Here is a 17,239-nt window from a genome sequence, read left to right as displayed (position 1 = left end):
TTTATTTTAGTGAAAAGCAGATTTCATGGTTGAACAAAATTCCTCTTTAACTTAATAATGGAAGAAGGGCCCAACTCCATGGAGTTGGGCCTTTCTGCCATGAAAACCATGATTAAGTGTACAAGGAAGACTATTTAGAGAGTAGATTTTTGCTCATCTTTCACACACAAGGAAGAACAGTCTGCTGGCAATAAAATGCTGGGTGTAACTCATTTTGGTAAAAAATTGGAGTTGGGCCCTTCTTCCACTCAGGTATTCAATTAATTCTATTATCGTATTTACTAACCTTCCTATAGTAAATTGCTGTAAACCACCGACAACAGCATACTTTACTATGTGCATCGTGCATTCAATGTGTTAAACACACTTGTCTCTGACTGGCTGTCTATGTGATCAGCTGTTTTTGAGTCGCTGAACTATGCATCGTATACATTTTTAGTTCCGCCTTGTAAACATCTTGGAAGCACGCTCTTAAAAGTTTGCAACAACTTGCTAAAGTTGACGACATTGCCAGTTTATTATACATGTAACTATGCCAACCTAAGTATTTTAGCTTACTGAAATGAAAACACATTTGTGACCATCCACCACAACTGAGCCCGGATGTCTCCAGTGCCACTATTGAGATTGCTCCATTGAACTTAACAATAAACAATAGGAAACAAAGGATTTATTGACTGTTTTATTGATTTTTCACTACTTAAATGTCAAGTACTATAGACATGATATACATCATTTTAAAGCTAATTTCAAGCAGACTATTTTGGTTGAATATCTAAAAAATTATGATTGGCGGCTTCAGGGCTCAGTTGTGCTGGATGATCACATTTTTATTAATAACCTTTACATAACAGTTTGATACGAATACATAATTTTTTTTGTAAGAATACGCAACAGAATCCATTTGCTAAGAATAACAAGCTATATAGCAGCCAACTTACACCAATACACATGACATAAAACAGTATCAAAATGTTGTTTCATACGAACTGTTTTGTTTACAAAATGTCCTTTCATACAAACTGTTTTGTTTACAAAATTCCTTTCATACAAACATGTTTTACTTACAAAATTTAACAAGTAGTAGTACTTCATTTAAAAAAAATATAAATATACAAAATATGGAAGCTCCTGGGTTGTTCCATATACGATTAGGAACATCTTTGGCACACTTTTCGGACAATATCAGCACAACACTAACCTTCTTTGCCAGTCATGTCATCAAAGGATAAAGGCTAAAATTAGTTACTTGCCCATTGCCAAGAGTAATATGCTGAGCAAACTGTCTGATGTTAGCCTTATGTCCAGTTGTGAGTAAAATCTCAAGTAAATGCACAACAGAAATACAAAGATTTCAGAACTATCTGGTCAATTAGAAATGCTGGCGAAGCAGGATCATTAAGATCAACCCTCAAATATCCTAGCAATCAGTTAAACCACATGTAGCACATACTAAAACATAACATAATTACATTTGCAACAGGTGCGTGACAAATCAACTGAAAATTCAAAGATTTTCAACTCGCAGGTTTTATTTGTTATCAGGTTGAAGCTACCTAATCCTTACTATTCAATCATATAACTAACTGATAAGAATAAACACAGAATATTTACACCTACAATGTACACAAACATAATATCAATCATACCCTAGTATTATATCTGAGGCACAAACGAAGACTTGAGAATGCTACACTTAGGTCTTCAAATTTCGAAATTAATATGTTTATGAATTTTGATTTACTTGTGTCAAATAACACTACTTGCACTTAACTTACACCTCAATTTAGTAGTAATGTAGGTGCAAACTTCAATGGTCGCAAGATCAAATCCCGCATGCCAACCCTAACCCACAGAGCGTATACACATGTGCAAGAGTGGTTTGTTGGCGTGCTTCACGGAGCAACCACAAAAAGGCAATGTTACAACTAAAACTCAAATAAATAGAGAAAAATGGGCTATTCCAGTTTAAATCCATATACCCCTAAGGCCCCTATGGAAGACATAACCTTAATCTTCCATAAGATCATGGCTTCTATATAGTGAAGAGGATAGGGGGTATATGGCTTTCAACTGGAATAACCCACTGCGTGTACTGTTTTATTTCATGAAGGCACAAAAGTACTGCATATTTTGATACATATCGTTACATCCTGGTTAAGAATTTACCACTCTGAAGTATTGTTTAAGTATTCACCATTGCATAGATATTTATGTTATAAGAGTTTTAGGTCATGAAGATAGCACATTCCATTCATAAGTTACATACTTTTAAAGGAAGTGATCTCGAAGTATGCAATAGATATTTTGTGCAGTGAATCAATTCAACACGTGTTGTATGAGTAAAGGTATAAATACATGGAATTTGATTTGAATGACATTATAGCCCCCAGATGCAGCAACATCCTATTGGCTTCAGATTATCAGATCATTAAGTTCACATATATACCTCTTTCTATAAGTAGCACAAAAATTATAATTAGTGATTTTATATCTCTACCATTTTTTGAATCATTTTGATACAGTTTGTACTAAGCCAGGTTACAACATTTATACTCAACTTAGAATCTTAACATGCACTAACTAAAAAAAATATGTAATTTCTAGCACTTACAAATATAACAATCATTCAACAATTAAACAATGTATCAAAAGATGTATCAAAAGAAAAGATTACGACAAAAATATAATAGACAATTTTCTTGGAAATGATGTTTATGTCACAACTGATACGGTACCTTTGGTTGTGATGCATCACACACTAATCCTATGATCTTACAACTGGAAACCTTATTAGTTACTATAGGGTCAGTCCATGTCGAAACAGATTGAGTGTACACCCACCCTCTTGGATTTTGCTCTCCTTTGGCTCAGGGGTACCTTTCATGGATCCCTAGGTGAGGTCACAAGAAACAAATTCAAATTCCATTTCGTTTGAATGGCGGGCAATCAAAGTTTGGCGACCTCGACCAAAATTGTGAATTTAAGGGTCCAAATGACAAAGTGCTCTCTTTGAGGGGCACTTTCTTCTTAATTGAATCAGTTGTGATCCTCTTTTTGAATGTGGTCACTCACTGGCTGTGTCTGAAATACCTAATGCCAAAAAAGATAGATTTGAATTTAGTTGGGATTTCAGAGGGGTCAAAATCAGCACCGTACTGTTCAATCAAATTATCTTGATTTTGAAGGACCCATGATAATGTCACAGTCACTTATAGGTCCTAATTATGTTCAGAATGGATTAACCATATGCCAATGTCTATGAGCAATTCAAAAAAAGAGAAATTTCTAGACCCCTACAGAATTTTAGGCCACCCCTAAAGTGGTTCAGCCACAAATGGCACTTAAAGTCGGCAAATTTTGACCCCTAATAACTTTAGGTGTACACCAGATATGAATTTCTAGTCTTTTGCATCTGAAAGAATGTAGTTTAATGTTACTAGGAACATAAGATTTGTTTTGTATTTTTTGTGTTTTAGTATTAAGTTGACGCTTTCAAAAATAGTCATTTTTGCCTAACATACCATGCATACAGGATACAGTACAAAATGCCAATTTTAGTATGATATTTTTTTATATTTTTGATCACTTTATAGCCATTTGTATTATTTATCCTGATATTTCAAGTTGCTCTTGAGTCAAGTAATAAGAAAAAACTACTTTCTAATCCTCTGTATGGATTTTTTTTTTTTTTTTATATGCACTTCCTGGCAACGATGCACATGCAAAGTACAGGTTATGGGGGTCAAATTTTCAGAATGCTCCCAATTATGTCAAGTAATATATCAAATTACTCTTATGGTCATGAGGATTACAAAAATGTATAGTTTGTTATGTGTCAGACCTTTCAGAAGGGCGCTATGACGAAAAATGTTCATAGGTCAACGACCTTTTGAAATATCAAAACACAAAAATACAAAACAAATCTTATGTTCCTAGTAACATTAGACTACATTCTTTCAGATGCAAAAGACTAGAAATTCATATCTGGTGTACACCTAAAGTTATTAGGTGTCAAAATTTGCCGATTTTAAGCGCCATTTGTGGCTGAACCACTTTAGGGGGGCCTAAAATTCTGTAGGGGGTCTAGAATTTTCTCTTTTTTTTAATTGCTCATAGGCATTGGCACATGGTTAATCCATTCTGAACATAATTAGGACCTATAAGTGCACTGTGGCATTATCATGGGTCCTTCAAAATCAAAGATAATTTGATTGAACAGTATGAAGTGCTGATTTTGACCCCTCTGAAATCCCAACGAAATTCAAATCAATCTTTTTGGCATTAGGCATTTCAGACACAGCCAGTGAGTGACCACATTCAAAAAGAGGGTCACAACTGATTTAATTAAGAAGAAAATGCCTCTCAAAGAGAGCGCTTTGTCATTTGGACACCTTAAATTCCCAATTTTGGTCAAGGTCGCCAAACTTAGATGGCCCGCCATTCGAAACGAAATTGAATTTGAATTTTTTCTTGTGACCTCACCTAGGGGTCCATGAAAGGTACCCCTGAGCCAAAGGAGAGCATAATCCAAGAGGGTGGGTGTACACTCAGTCTGTTTTGACATGGACTGACCCTATAGCTCTACTTTAGGATAATTTCAGTTGGGGGAAAAGAAATGAAAATAAGATTGCAGACAACCCAGATTTGGTTGAAGGTCACTCAAGGCAAGTTGCTAAGGGGCAACATCCATGTCCTCATGCAGATGTTCTTCTTCTTCATCATCTTCATTGTCCCACAAATCCAACAGGAGATTAGCTGTAGAAAATTAATTACAAGGAAAAATTAATTGAAATGACATAAAACTAATCAAGGCAGTAAAAAGTATTTGTTTAAATGTTCATCATATTATGAGCATATTCTTGCATGCATGCCAATTTAATGTATGTTTAAGGAAATTAAATACAACCATCAAATTGTCACTGACCCTGGATATCTGATAAAAAAGGTTCAGCACTAGTCTGTCAACACATCGACCTATACCATTAATTTTTCACTAATGTGACAGTGACCTTAACATGTTGAAGCAGCTGCTTTGTGCACGTATCTACTATCTAGGCAGTGCCTTCAAGCGTGTGAGCGAATGTTAGCGCACTGATGTCACTGCCACATCAGAGTGAAAAATTGTATAGTTCAGTGTTAACTTATACTACGACAGTGAGCACATTATTTACCCTTTTACATCCTTTGGAATAAGTCAAATTACACAATCCAAGAATAATAGTTTCACAGAATATTTGGAAGATTTTCATAATTGGCTCAGCCTTCAGTTTTGCCCAGTATGGAACTTAATGCATGGTATTTCCCATACCCTCACTGTACCCAAAACCTAGTAAGACCATCCACATCGGAAAGAATTTGCGTGACTTTCTGTTTCTTCTTCATAACTGTACACAACATCCTGCATTCCTGCAAGGCTATTTCAGTGCAGCTGATCAGTTCCAAATGTGCAGAAGGCAAACAGTTCATTAATACCCAGCAAATTATTTCTCTAATACCACACGGTACTACAGAATTGCTCACTACATTGCCAACATACCTTCAGCTTCAGCAGTGACAGGATGCCTTCTGAACAACCTTGTGAGACAAATAATTAACTGAATATACTCTATGTCCAATTTGTGATCTGTGCATGTCATCAATGAGTGAAGAAGAATAACTGCTTGACGTAACAAGGTGAAACTGAAAGACAAGCATACAAGACAGAATTTTGAAAGGGACTCAATTCTTTACCCATTTGGATTAGTCTACTATTAGAAATGAAATGTTAGTTACATTAGGGCTCATATTGAAATTCGCTTACACAGGAAGGTGTGCGCCATCCTGCAGCTTTCCTGTGCTAGCTTTCTTTTGTTAAAATCCTGGGCAGGGTGTATCACTGATGCATATAATCCATCCGTTTTATGACCGAGCTTTCCTGAGTCGCGCGCTTAGCGAGGGGAATCCTGCCTTCTTTCTGTGTGAAAACGTGGTAGGGTATTTCAATATGAGCCCTTACATCAATTGTCATCTTCATAACTTTCCAACTTCTTACAAAACATTCTTAAAAGTCACACACATTATTTTGTCTATGTGAAACTTCTTACCCTTGTGCCTGGTTTTGTTGGTTGTAGATCCTGTACTCCCGATGTAATACAAGTAATACTGCTTCAATAACCTGGTAACAATATGAGAAAGAACATTGTTACATGGAGTTAAACATTTCTATACATGCAAAGGATATGTGGTTGGTTGTATATCTGTACCAATAAGGCAAAAAAAAAAGGGTTTGTCTCAAAGCTTGCATGCGCATTTGTAAAATCGCATGATTTAAAAAAAAAGAAATGCAGAAAATTATTTTATTTAAAAAAAATGTTTTTTAGGGGGTTTTTTAGGAAAAATTCGGCGAAAATCAGACTTTTTTTCTCAAAATACCATAAAAATACCAAGTCGAAATAAAAAAAAATCCCATTACGCATTTGTTTTCAAACCACTCATGAGCTTTGAGACAAACCTTTTTTTTTGGCCTAATGTATGCAAAATGTACACTATTGTATGACATGGTTAATTTTAATAAGTCTGTACCCAATTCTGCCAGCAATAAATTCACATTCTTCTAGTGTAGAGCAATCAAAACTTGTTTGGTTCAGTCACGTAGAAGACGAAAAATACAAGTAATTGCCAGAGGTCTATTTTCACAGGAACCATCCCTGACTAAAGCAGTACAGGTGGTCAAAATTGATGCAAAGTTGACATTCTGAAGCCCAATTGATACCTTTGATATTCAAAACTTGTATTCAACCAGCATACTTATGCATACTTTACACAGAATATGCGGATCCTGCGGTTTCTCTACCGGAAGTCAATTTGACCAAAATTCCTTCCCACAATACAATATGCGCGGTGCTAACAGCACATTCGTTAGCACACACGCACATGATCAGCAGAGCATACAGTAAGCATTCCCATGCAACATACACTACAGATTGTTCCAGGACACACAATGACAGGATACTTTTGGTCAAACTGAGTTCTGGATGAGAAACCCAATCCACCCATTGCAGACACATGATGAATAGATACATTTCACCCAATCAAGTGTTGCTTTTACCTCCATGCTACACTGGCAGTCTGTTTCCAATAAGAAAGTTGCCCCTGAGTTGTGAGTGTTGACAATGTTAACAAGCAAATCAATCACCTGTAAAACAAAAGTTAGGTTCAAAAAACATTACTCTTCGTCAAGATTAGATTGATGAGGCAACATGTAGAGCAAGATAGACAGGTCAGGCATGTAAATATAAATGAGGATACATGTTATTGTTAAATATATGGTCAATTCCAAGCAACCTCGCCCAAATTGTCAAAATTTAAAAATCAAGTCAAGTATGTGATTTTGGTCTCATATTGTAGCTAAAAAGCTATATTTTCTGAAAACATACTTTTTAGGAGGAAATGGTGTCCATTGTTAGAAAAACATCCTAATTTGCATAAATTTGCATATTCTTGACTGGTAAAAGCAGCAAAACTAAAAACACAGCAACTGCTCTGTACTGTAAAATTTTGGAAACAAATTATGCATGTGAATATAAAGTTTATAAGTAGCTCAAAATATAAACACCAGAAATTTTCAAATTTTATAACGTGTAGCCGTCAGCATTGTTTGAGTACCAATTTTACGATTAAAAGCATCATTCCATAGCATAAAAGTATCATTTATTACCACTGCAATTTTAAAATAAGGTTGATTTTCATTGAAACTAGAATGCAAAGCAAATTTATTCATCCCTATCCAATGACCCAAAAATAATTTTCAAAAAGTCTAATTTGCGGCGGTAACGACCAATTAATGTTGCATCATTCCACAACGTTGCGGAATGATGCATAATTCATAATGTGCCCGTTTGAAAAAAAAATTCACAATTTTGGGTTAGAACTTTCTGAAATGCATTGCACAGAATTATCTTTACAGTAATTGATGTTTCAGCATTACCTGAACCATTGTAAGTGACATAACTCCACAAAACCCCTGCATCATTCCCATAGCCATAAGGATTCATGGATTGCAAGGATGTTTTCTTTAAATTTACGATAAAATAAAAACAGTGATGATTATTTCTTGATAGATGGTGATAGTTGTTATGTTACATCCTATGGCTAACACCCAGTGCTAAATTTCACTTCCAAGAATTTTAGACTAGCAAAATGTTGACATAATTTTAGTTTCAAAAAAATGTGACCATGCAACACAAGTTATCTGATTTAAAAAAATCGGTGATAAATATTTTTGAATTTATATTGATATTTGTCAGCTAACATAAGTAGCCAAGTATATAAAACACAATTTACTCAAATTTATTGATCTATTTATTTTTATTTTCAAACATGGACTGCTTTTCATTTTCTATGGGATTTACACACAGCATCATTCCATAGCGCTCCTTGCATCATTCATAACGTGACTAGTGTCGGAAAATTTGGCATAAAGAGACGATGCCCAAATTTTTTTAAATCGATACTGACAATTGTCAGTTTACATCCTAAGCTTTAGATTAAGTGGCAAATTTAATATCTCAGATTACTAAACTCACAGAGTTTGTCAAAAATGTTTTAGTGCAAAAATACTGGTCCCGTGCACATCATTCCAGAACGCTTGAACTTTGCATATGCAAATTAGGAAATTAGGGTGGTTTGGAAAAGTTTCTCCTACCTTAATCATTCACTAACCAAAAATACTTTAACATTATGCTATTCACCTTGTGCTGTTAATACATATTTGGCTGCTGCATCAAAAAGAAATTCGTACAAAGGCAGTTTGCATCATTCCGCAAAGCTTGGAATTGCCAATATATCACAAACATTATTATTTAGCCATTTTCCCATTCAAGTAATGAATAGAGAGCAAATTTGGAACAAAGAATTGATTTTAAATCAATGGACAATTTTTTTTTTCTTTGAACAAGTCAATGGACACTTGCTTCCGTTTATTTTTAATCTTTCAATTGAAATTTGACCATATACAAAGATACATTTTACAGTCAATTACACGAATACAAGATAAGCCTGGGAATCACATTTACCTTGGATGTTATATATGTCACCTGAGCATCTGTGCTACCTTTGATACCACGTAGACTACATTGATACAGCTGCAAAAGCTGACAAGCATCTGAAAAATTGGGGAATACATAATTAGTTCAATATTAACAAGTATATAAGTATAAAATATAGCATCAATATATATAAAGTTTCAAAGGTTCAAATTATAAGTTTGCACCAATGTTAAGTGTTTTTATTAACGCTCATTGTTGTGTTCTCAGACTTGCAGAATTACACACAAATATTATTACTTCCCTCTCTTTACATGGCCAATGGCAAGATTCAGCAGGAAAACCACCTTGGAATGTACAAAGAACATAATAATGTTCAATTAATTATGGTAAAACATCCTTCAAGCTACTTTAAGACCGGCATATATAATGATAATGCTCTACCTACCTGACTGATTGCAGAACCTTTTCAACAAGTCATAGGATCTACTCATAGCTGTCATGATGTCCAGGGTATGACATGCCTTCAGTAAGCTGGAGTCACTCTGCAGGTTTACACTTAGATTGTCATTTATAAGCAATAGCTTCAATCTGAAATCAAAATAATGTAAATAGGTAGTCAAGGATGAAATACGGAGAATGTGTTCTGGAATTGTTTTTATATATTGTGATTACCAATTATATTGCAGCTGTTGTTGTTTACCATGACATCTTTTCATTAGGCATTCTGATGCTCGCTGTATTATGAGACTTTTTATATTAAGTACTTTGTTGTGAACTTTTAACTTTTTCCTTACCCTGTTTAATCAGGGGTGCGCCTATTGTAAGGCGGGATCTACGAAACTACTACTACTACTCTTGATATATTAGATTTCAATAGCAAGCTTTATATTAAGTGAATTTGGACCAGGTACTAGGTATCTGAAAAAAGAGGCACCTGGTCCAATGTTTTTGTTGGATTTTTTTGCCAACCAAGGCACCACTTTTGCTTGACCAGCCACACATTTTCAGTATTTGTATTTTTATAGATCACTCTCAAAAAGCACTAAACATAGTGCAGCGAGTGTATACACTTGATAAAATATCCCCCACCCAATGGATACAAAGAGTGCTTGAATATGATTTTTACCACATACATACAATAAACATGCAAGTTTTTGTGATTGAAGTAGGCTAAGAACTAGAGTCAATAGAATCTGGGTACACAGCGAATAGTTATCTGGCAACCATATTTTGACATTTTGACCCCAAAGTAAACATTGACCTTTGGGGTCATAAATATTTTTTACATGTTTAGAATGTCGTAAGAATCGTTCCTGTTGAATTTGAGCTCGATTGGGCCAATTTCAAACATTTTTTTTGCAAATTTGACGTTTTGACCTCCTTAATGACCTGTGACCCCAATATAAAAAAACCCTCATATACACCGAGAAAATGCATTGTTACAGTTTAAATAAAAAAATCTACTATGCTTAGTTTTTTAGTTATTTAGCTTAAAACCGGAAATGATGTGTAAATGACCTTTGACCAAAAAAATAAAAATACCGTGCATACATCAGGTAACACTAATGCATATATGAAGTTTATGTCACTCTGGTCTGGTTATGTTTTTGAGATTAAAAAAAAATGAACATATTTGATGATTTTTGGTTTTTGACCGGAAGCGACCCTTAATGACCTTTGACCCCAAAACTGTAGACACCCCAAAGACCCTGGTTGGTAGCAATGCATGTGTGCTAATGACAACACTCTGCTATGTAATTAGTAAAAACAGTGATTTTTTGAATATTTTTAGCTTTCAGACCGGAAATGACCCCCTTAATGACCTTTGACCTCTTATCTGTGAACACCCTATAGACACCGACCAAAGTCAAGTCACATGACTTATTTTGCCATTGCATTTTTGCCATTGTGAGCAGGTCAAAGGTCAAATGGAGTTCAATGTCATGTCACATGTGGGGACATGGTCAGTGGTGCTTGTGACCAAGTATGGTCAAAATCGGTCAAAGCATAGCAGAGCTATGGCGAAACGTGGCAAGTCACGCCAAATGCCACGTATTGCCAGAAAGAAAGAACTAGACCACCAGCCATGCCGCGACATGGCACACAAGATGGCCCGAAAATGGATTTTCAACTTTTTGAACTTAAACTTTGACCATTTGGGCCGAGGCTTTTATAGACTTCCTCCACCATTAATGGTGCATCACTGTAGCATATAGGGGCTTAATCCGTCTTCCATAGGCTGAGATATAGCCACTTTTCCGTAATTTTTAAAAAAAATTGGCAAATTTGATGTTTTGACCCCTTAATTTTTTTTGACCCCAATATAAAAAAACCTCATCTACACCGAGAAAATGCATTGTTACAGTTTAAATTTAAAAAATCTACTATGCTTAGTTATGGAGATAAAAATACTTGAAGTTATTTAGCTTAAAACCGGAAATGACGTCTAAATGACCTTTGACCAAAAAAATAAAAATACCGTGCATACATCGGGTAACACTAATGCATATATGAAGTTTATGTCACTCTTCGTTTTGAGATAAAAAAAAAAATATTTGATGATTTTTGACCGGAAGCAACCCCTTAAAGGGGGGTAACCCTATTGGTTTTGGATACGGATTGTCTTTAAAATTACATAATAAGGCTAATGAAAGTTGACTCCCAGTTTCCCGTTACCCGACTCGGTCAGAAAAAATGCCGATCAAATATTTCATTATTTTCCATTATTTCATTATTTCACATTTTTCATGTTTTTAAGAAGAAAAGGATAGTTTTAATGTCATCTTTCACGTCCGACATGTATTTTAAGCACTTTTACGGCGACCCTGACCGGCCCGAATAGTCTTCGCAAACGCTGGGTTAAACTACGTGGTAAAATGGCGATATCGTAGGGCGCATTTACTGGAGACTAGCAATTCCCTGCATCTAAGTTTCTCCTACCACTAAATAGATAGACCGAACACAAAGAGAGGCAGCCAAGTTCGCGGGAACCAGCGTATGAACAAATATGAAAGCATTTCTACCGTGCACTATGTAGCGCGCTATATATAGACAACACCAAAATAAATAAAATAAATACAATTTAAAGTCAAATTTATTCTGCTTTTCTTACAAATATATGTATTTAATAAAAAAAACTTGTAAATAAAATGATTTATTTGTCAATTTCTTGCATGATTGTTTTATTATTAACACGTGCACCCTGTGATGATTTTTACCAGCAACCTCCATGTGAACGTTCGAATTATCAGATTTAGTTTATTTCTGCTTTCAATTTTGTTTATTTGTTCATTTTGACTGTGACAATTTACTTTCCCCTACTGGTGTTTTTGATAAATATGTTGATTTCCGTGAAGGTGGAGGAGGAGGGCAAGGTCCGACTGCCGTGGACAATTATTACAACCGACATTGGTCAATCATTTAATGTTTTATTTGCCGGACTGTCGCTGTCTGATCTCTCGATAGTGAGGTGCTGTGTTGGGGAAAGCAAGTTGTCACAGTCCATCGTGCAAGTTTCTTTAGATGTTGAGGAGGTGTGTTCTGTTTTTGGAAAATATGTTAAATTTGAGGTGAAGAGTGTCGACGAGTCGGCTGAAGCGAGTGTCAGTGAAACCAGCAATGCCAATCGCCCAACATTGCCAATGCATTCAATATTATGATGATGGCGCATGGCTCGAACACCACACAATGACCATATTCCAGCCCCCAAACGTCCTGGGAAGTACCCAAATAAAGACAGATTGTGGAATGCCATCATCGAGATGTTGCACCAGTGCTCCGAATATCCAAGTGATTCGCCGGAAGCCAGGATGGGTTCCCCCTCAGATGCCCAAGCCTTCGTGCAAGCAATCCTTGATATATTGTGGTATATCGATGGTCATCATCAAACTCTGGCCAACAGAGTCAAGATTCCCAAACTTTTTGAAAAGTTTGAAGGGTATGTATCATTTATGATATTTTTAATGATTTAAAAAATTATGCTCTGTAGTCCTGTACCATCACTGACCGTTGACTTGTGTGTTGTGTAGTAAAATCAAAAGAGACCTTATTTATTTTGGGAACAGTGGCCCATACCTCATGATGTTGCTGTATTTGTAAATATTTCTAGCTTGGTGCATTGCCATAGCTGCTTGCCAATCTGGTTGATCCAAGGGACGTAAAAACTCAGTCCCCAGACACACTGTGCGAGTATGTGTTAACTTAAGTATAGGGCCTATGGATACCATAAAAATACTTTATTGCAAGACATCAAACATGTGCAAAAAAAACATGTGCAAAAAAAAAAAAAAAAAAAAATCAGGAGGGGGAGGCAAGCCAGGGACTGGGGGCCCAAATCCAATACATTCTCATCAGGCTGGGAAATAAATATTTGGCATACCAGGGGCTACTTTGTAAAAAAAATATAGCCCCTGGTTCATGGGTTTTGCAGGGAACCAGGGGCTATTCAATGGTTGGGAAAATTAGTTAAAAAAAGGTGTTTGTGAGAACGAACACTTTGTATTTTTAAATATGTTTTGAATTTTTGATGAATAGTGTACATGTACATTGTTTTTAATATGTCAATATATTTTATGTCAATATATTTTATGTCTATATATTTTATGTCTATATTATTGTGTTTTCATGTATTAAAAAATCTTCACTGTATTTTAATCTTTGTAAAATTGTATTCAATTTGGTCTCCGGACTAAATGAAAAACATAGAAATGAAATTATTTCTACTCATACCGCGGGCTCACGGGAGCCATACCCTTGGTTGTCCAACTTGCAGAGGTAGCGTTAACCCCCGATTGGGGGTGAATGACCCCCCTAAATTAAAAAAATATTAAATTTTCACCCTCTATATAAATATTGGGAATAAAGCTGGGTGAACCCTGACCTCTACTTTTGGACCTTACTCCTACCCCTGACTACACTGCAAAATATTTTTCACCCCCGAGATTTAATTTTCACCCCATGTATTTGGATTTTCTGCAAGCTCGGGAGTGGAAAACATGGGAAAACAACCCCTGACTTTTGGGCCTTAAATGCTACCCCTGCCAACTTGTCCTGTCCAAAATGTTAATTTAGCTTGATATTCTTCTCAATTCATTTATTGTTGCTTCATAGGCCCAACCTGAATAATTTTCGTATTGCAAAAAATAAAAATGAAATCTGAAAAACGTTGCAAGACAAAAAAATTATAAATAAAGATTGCCTATTTGTCTAAAACATATTAAGACAAAAAATTGACATTTATAACTAAATCTTTACTCTTTCAGCTACAATGTACCTGAGAAGATGAAGAAAAGGAAGCGTGAAAGAGAAAATCTTAAGGTTGACAGGCTTACAGATTTGGCCTACAGATTGTCCCGGTTTCAAACACGAAGTTGGATGAAAGTCAGTAACTGGATTGTGTTGAAGGATTCGGTTGATGCACTTGTGGATGCTACGACTCAGTACTGTACTTACCTGAAAGAAAAAAACAAAGTAGGACGCCAGCAGCAAGAAAGGTTGATTCTGAAGAAAGACAATTACACTCTAGAATTGCTTCCTATCTGTCCTCTACCATCAGTAAGAATGCGTGATCTGTGGCTCAAACTCCAAAGTCTTGGTGATGAAGAGGCATTTGTCGATGTGAATGAGTATGCACCGATTGACCGTCATCAGAGGTTCAGATATTTAACAGATTTACAAGCTGGGTTGCCAAGAAAAACAGTTCTGTTAACCTTCAGTATTGGCGGCAGTACACCAGATTACCATTTCATTTGGGTTGCCAGACAAAAGGAAGAAGATAATTTGAGGATGAGCACATCTTTTATTGATGAAATCAAAGCTGCGATGCCGGAGTATCATTCACGGGCTATGAGGCGACTTTACATGAATCGATTTGGTCTTTTCACAAAAGATGCACCTGCATATGTTCTACGAGAAATATACTCTGACTTAACTCATGATGCTTCTGGTTGTAGAAATGTAGAGGAGACTGAGTTAAAGATGCGTCTTGAGATAGCACTGGCTGCAGAAGATCCCGACATAATCGTTGATCTCAGATCCCTCAATGGAGATGGCAGTGACAGGTTTGAAGTGTTCTGGCAGCACATGGCTACATACATCAATGATAAGTCAAGTGTTCATGAGAGAAGACAGTCAACAGTCAATTACATGGCAGTTGCCTTTTCAGTCCGTGATCTTATAGAGGAAGTATCAAAGCTGTGCCCCGAAGGCACACCCATTCCATCACAAACCTGGACTCGGTATCAATTTCACCCCAAACATCCAAGGTCAATGGCTGCAAGACTGTATCTGAAGCGGTTCAATCTGAAACTTATGGTTCAACAAAGGCTTCTGAGGCTAACCCATGTCGATGCGCATTACTGTGCCGCTTATTTCCGCTACATGAGAGAATACGCTGTACTTCACCGAGACCATTGTCAGATGATAAGCATGGATGACAAGCACAGATTGAAACTGGGTGAGCCAAGTTACCCTGTTGCGGCCGTCGACAGGGAAATTGAGGTTATAGTTAGCGCGAGACAATGTCATGGTCGTCGCTGATCACGACTTCACGAAGTGTGGTCTTATTCCTTCTGGACAATTTATAGTTGACATTCCAGAGTCAGTGGAAGAGTCCTTTTATCATGGCAGTGTACACATAGGATTGAAAGATTCTGTATTTGAGCCGTCAAGTGGGATGAGACATGCTGCAGAACTTTACAAGACTTTGGTATGTTGTAATTTTTTCTGTCAACAAATTTTGCTTTTAGCCCCTTTGATACCATGTCAAATTTTTGAAGCAAACTGAATGCATTTTAATCTAAAATCAAACAATTGATCAATGTCATCAAGGCAATGTAGAAACAGATTTGTATTAATATTGGTTTTCTTAAATTATACATGTAGCATACTCATTCAAGAGATGTGAATACAAATATTGAATACTAGTGCTACAATGAGCCACTATATACTGTTCAGTGAAGCATATCAACAAACAGATCGAACCCATAATTGTTACATTTTTATCTGTGTGCATGTGATTTCTGTCTCTATTTCTGAAACTGATATAAACATAAAATTTTCACAATCTGTGGCCATGTACAGAGATGTGATTTTTCCGAAAATTTCCTGCTTTCAGGAAATTTTCCTAGAAATTTCTTGTTTTCCTACACAAAAGACTGGGACAGCTGATTTTTTCAGGAAATTTCAAAGCATTTAAGGAAATTTTGACCATACTGAATTACATCTCTGCATGTAGCCCACATATTTACTGTATTTTAGGTTCCACTGTATAGCTGTAAAATACTTAGTTGACAAACCTCATTAATTTACATGATTTATTATATATTTTACAGGTTTCACATGGTGACCCCAACAAGACTGTGCTTTTAATGTACACCGATGGAGGGCCCGATCATAACTGTACCTTCCTTTCAAACCAGATAGCTCTCATTGCACTTCACCGCATGCTGGATTGTGACATAACCATAGCCATGAGAACAGCGCCCCACCAGTCTTGGAAAAACATGGTTGAGCGGGTATTCAGTGGTGTCAGCGTGGGACTTCAAGGAGTAGGACTTATGAGGCGTGTGGTGAAGACAACTTGGAAAGGGCACTAAAGAATGTGAGCAGTATGGCTGGTATCAGACAGGCACTTACAGGTCAACTTCTGACCCAGATCTGAAGGATCAGTTCCTTGAGTCAACTGAGCCTTGCAAAGACCTAGTGAATTCAGTCATTGAGGTATGATATTTTGAAATTTTAATCACATCCCATCTATATTTCCATGAGTATTGTTCTCTCCCATTTTGTTCTGTATTAAACTGATGTAATACTTCAGTGGAACCTGTATTCCCACAAGCTCTGACAGCAACCCCGCACCGGTACCGAACAGCTTAGTGACAACCCTGCCCACTCATACACATGCTTTCATTTACAAAATGAATTGTATTCATGTCAAAGTAAACATCTGATAAGTTTAATTTTGTGACGCGACATACTTAGCATTCAGATTTCCTCTTTTTTCAGCGCCTGGAATGGAGTGGTCGCAAGATGCAAACCTTCAAACCTGCAGGAAATGGAGAGATCAGCCAGATGTGGGAAGCTGTCCAAGCCATTGATGATACTATTCGCGAAGGGCCAATTCAGAAGAAACATCTGAGAAACCACAAGAAACTACAAGACTTCTTAACCCACTGTTGTGAGCAGAGGCTGTATTCATTCAGGTATATACT

The 17,239-nt window shown here is 36.4% G+C and overlaps 2 protein-coding genes across 2 annotated transcripts in view; one reads left to right on the top strand and one right to left on the bottom strand.

Annotated features, from left to right (window-relative positions):
* Window positions 1-4,675: 4,675 nt before the first annotated feature.
* The window catches only part of LOC140147297 (ATR-interacting protein-like), a 34,320-nt gene continuing 21,756 nt past the window's right edge, over window positions 4,676-17,239 (bottom strand). The window contains exons 9-14 of the mRNA XM_072169075.1: window positions 9,475-9,617; window positions 9,057-9,145; window positions 7,091-7,177; window positions 6,087-6,157; window positions 5,540-5,682; window positions 4,676-4,758 (exon numbers count right to left, since the gene is read on the bottom strand). Coding sequence (XP_072025176.1) covers window positions 4,676-4,758; window positions 5,540-5,682; window positions 6,087-6,157; window positions 7,091-7,177; window positions 9,057-9,145; window positions 9,475-9,617 — 616 coding nt within the window. The remainder of the gene's footprint in view (window positions 4,759-5,539; window positions 5,683-6,086; window positions 6,158-7,090; window positions 7,178-9,056; window positions 9,146-9,474; window positions 9,618-17,239) is intronic.
* LOC140148650 (uncharacterized) lies at window positions 11,802-17,224 on the top strand. The gene is made up of 4 exons (XM_072170682.1): window positions 11,802-12,966; window positions 14,291-15,735; window positions 16,361-16,748; window positions 17,034-17,224. Exons 1-2 carry the CDS (start codon window positions 12,698-12,700, stop codon window positions 15,564-15,566), a joined length of 1,545 nt encoding a protein of 514 aa, XP_072026783.1. The 5' UTR covers window positions 11,802-12,697; the 3' UTR covers window positions 15,567-15,735; window positions 16,361-16,748; window positions 17,034-17,224.

The sequence above is a fragment of the Amphiura filiformis genome, chromosome 3 (genome assembly GCF_039555335.1).
Source record: "Amphiura filiformis chromosome 3, Afil_fr2py, whole genome shotgun sequence".
Classification (NCBI taxonomy): Eukaryota; Metazoa; Echinodermata; class Ophiuroidea; order Amphilepidida; family Amphiuridae; genus Amphiura; species Amphiura filiformis.
This window is presented reverse-complemented; position numbering and strand designations above follow the sequence as displayed.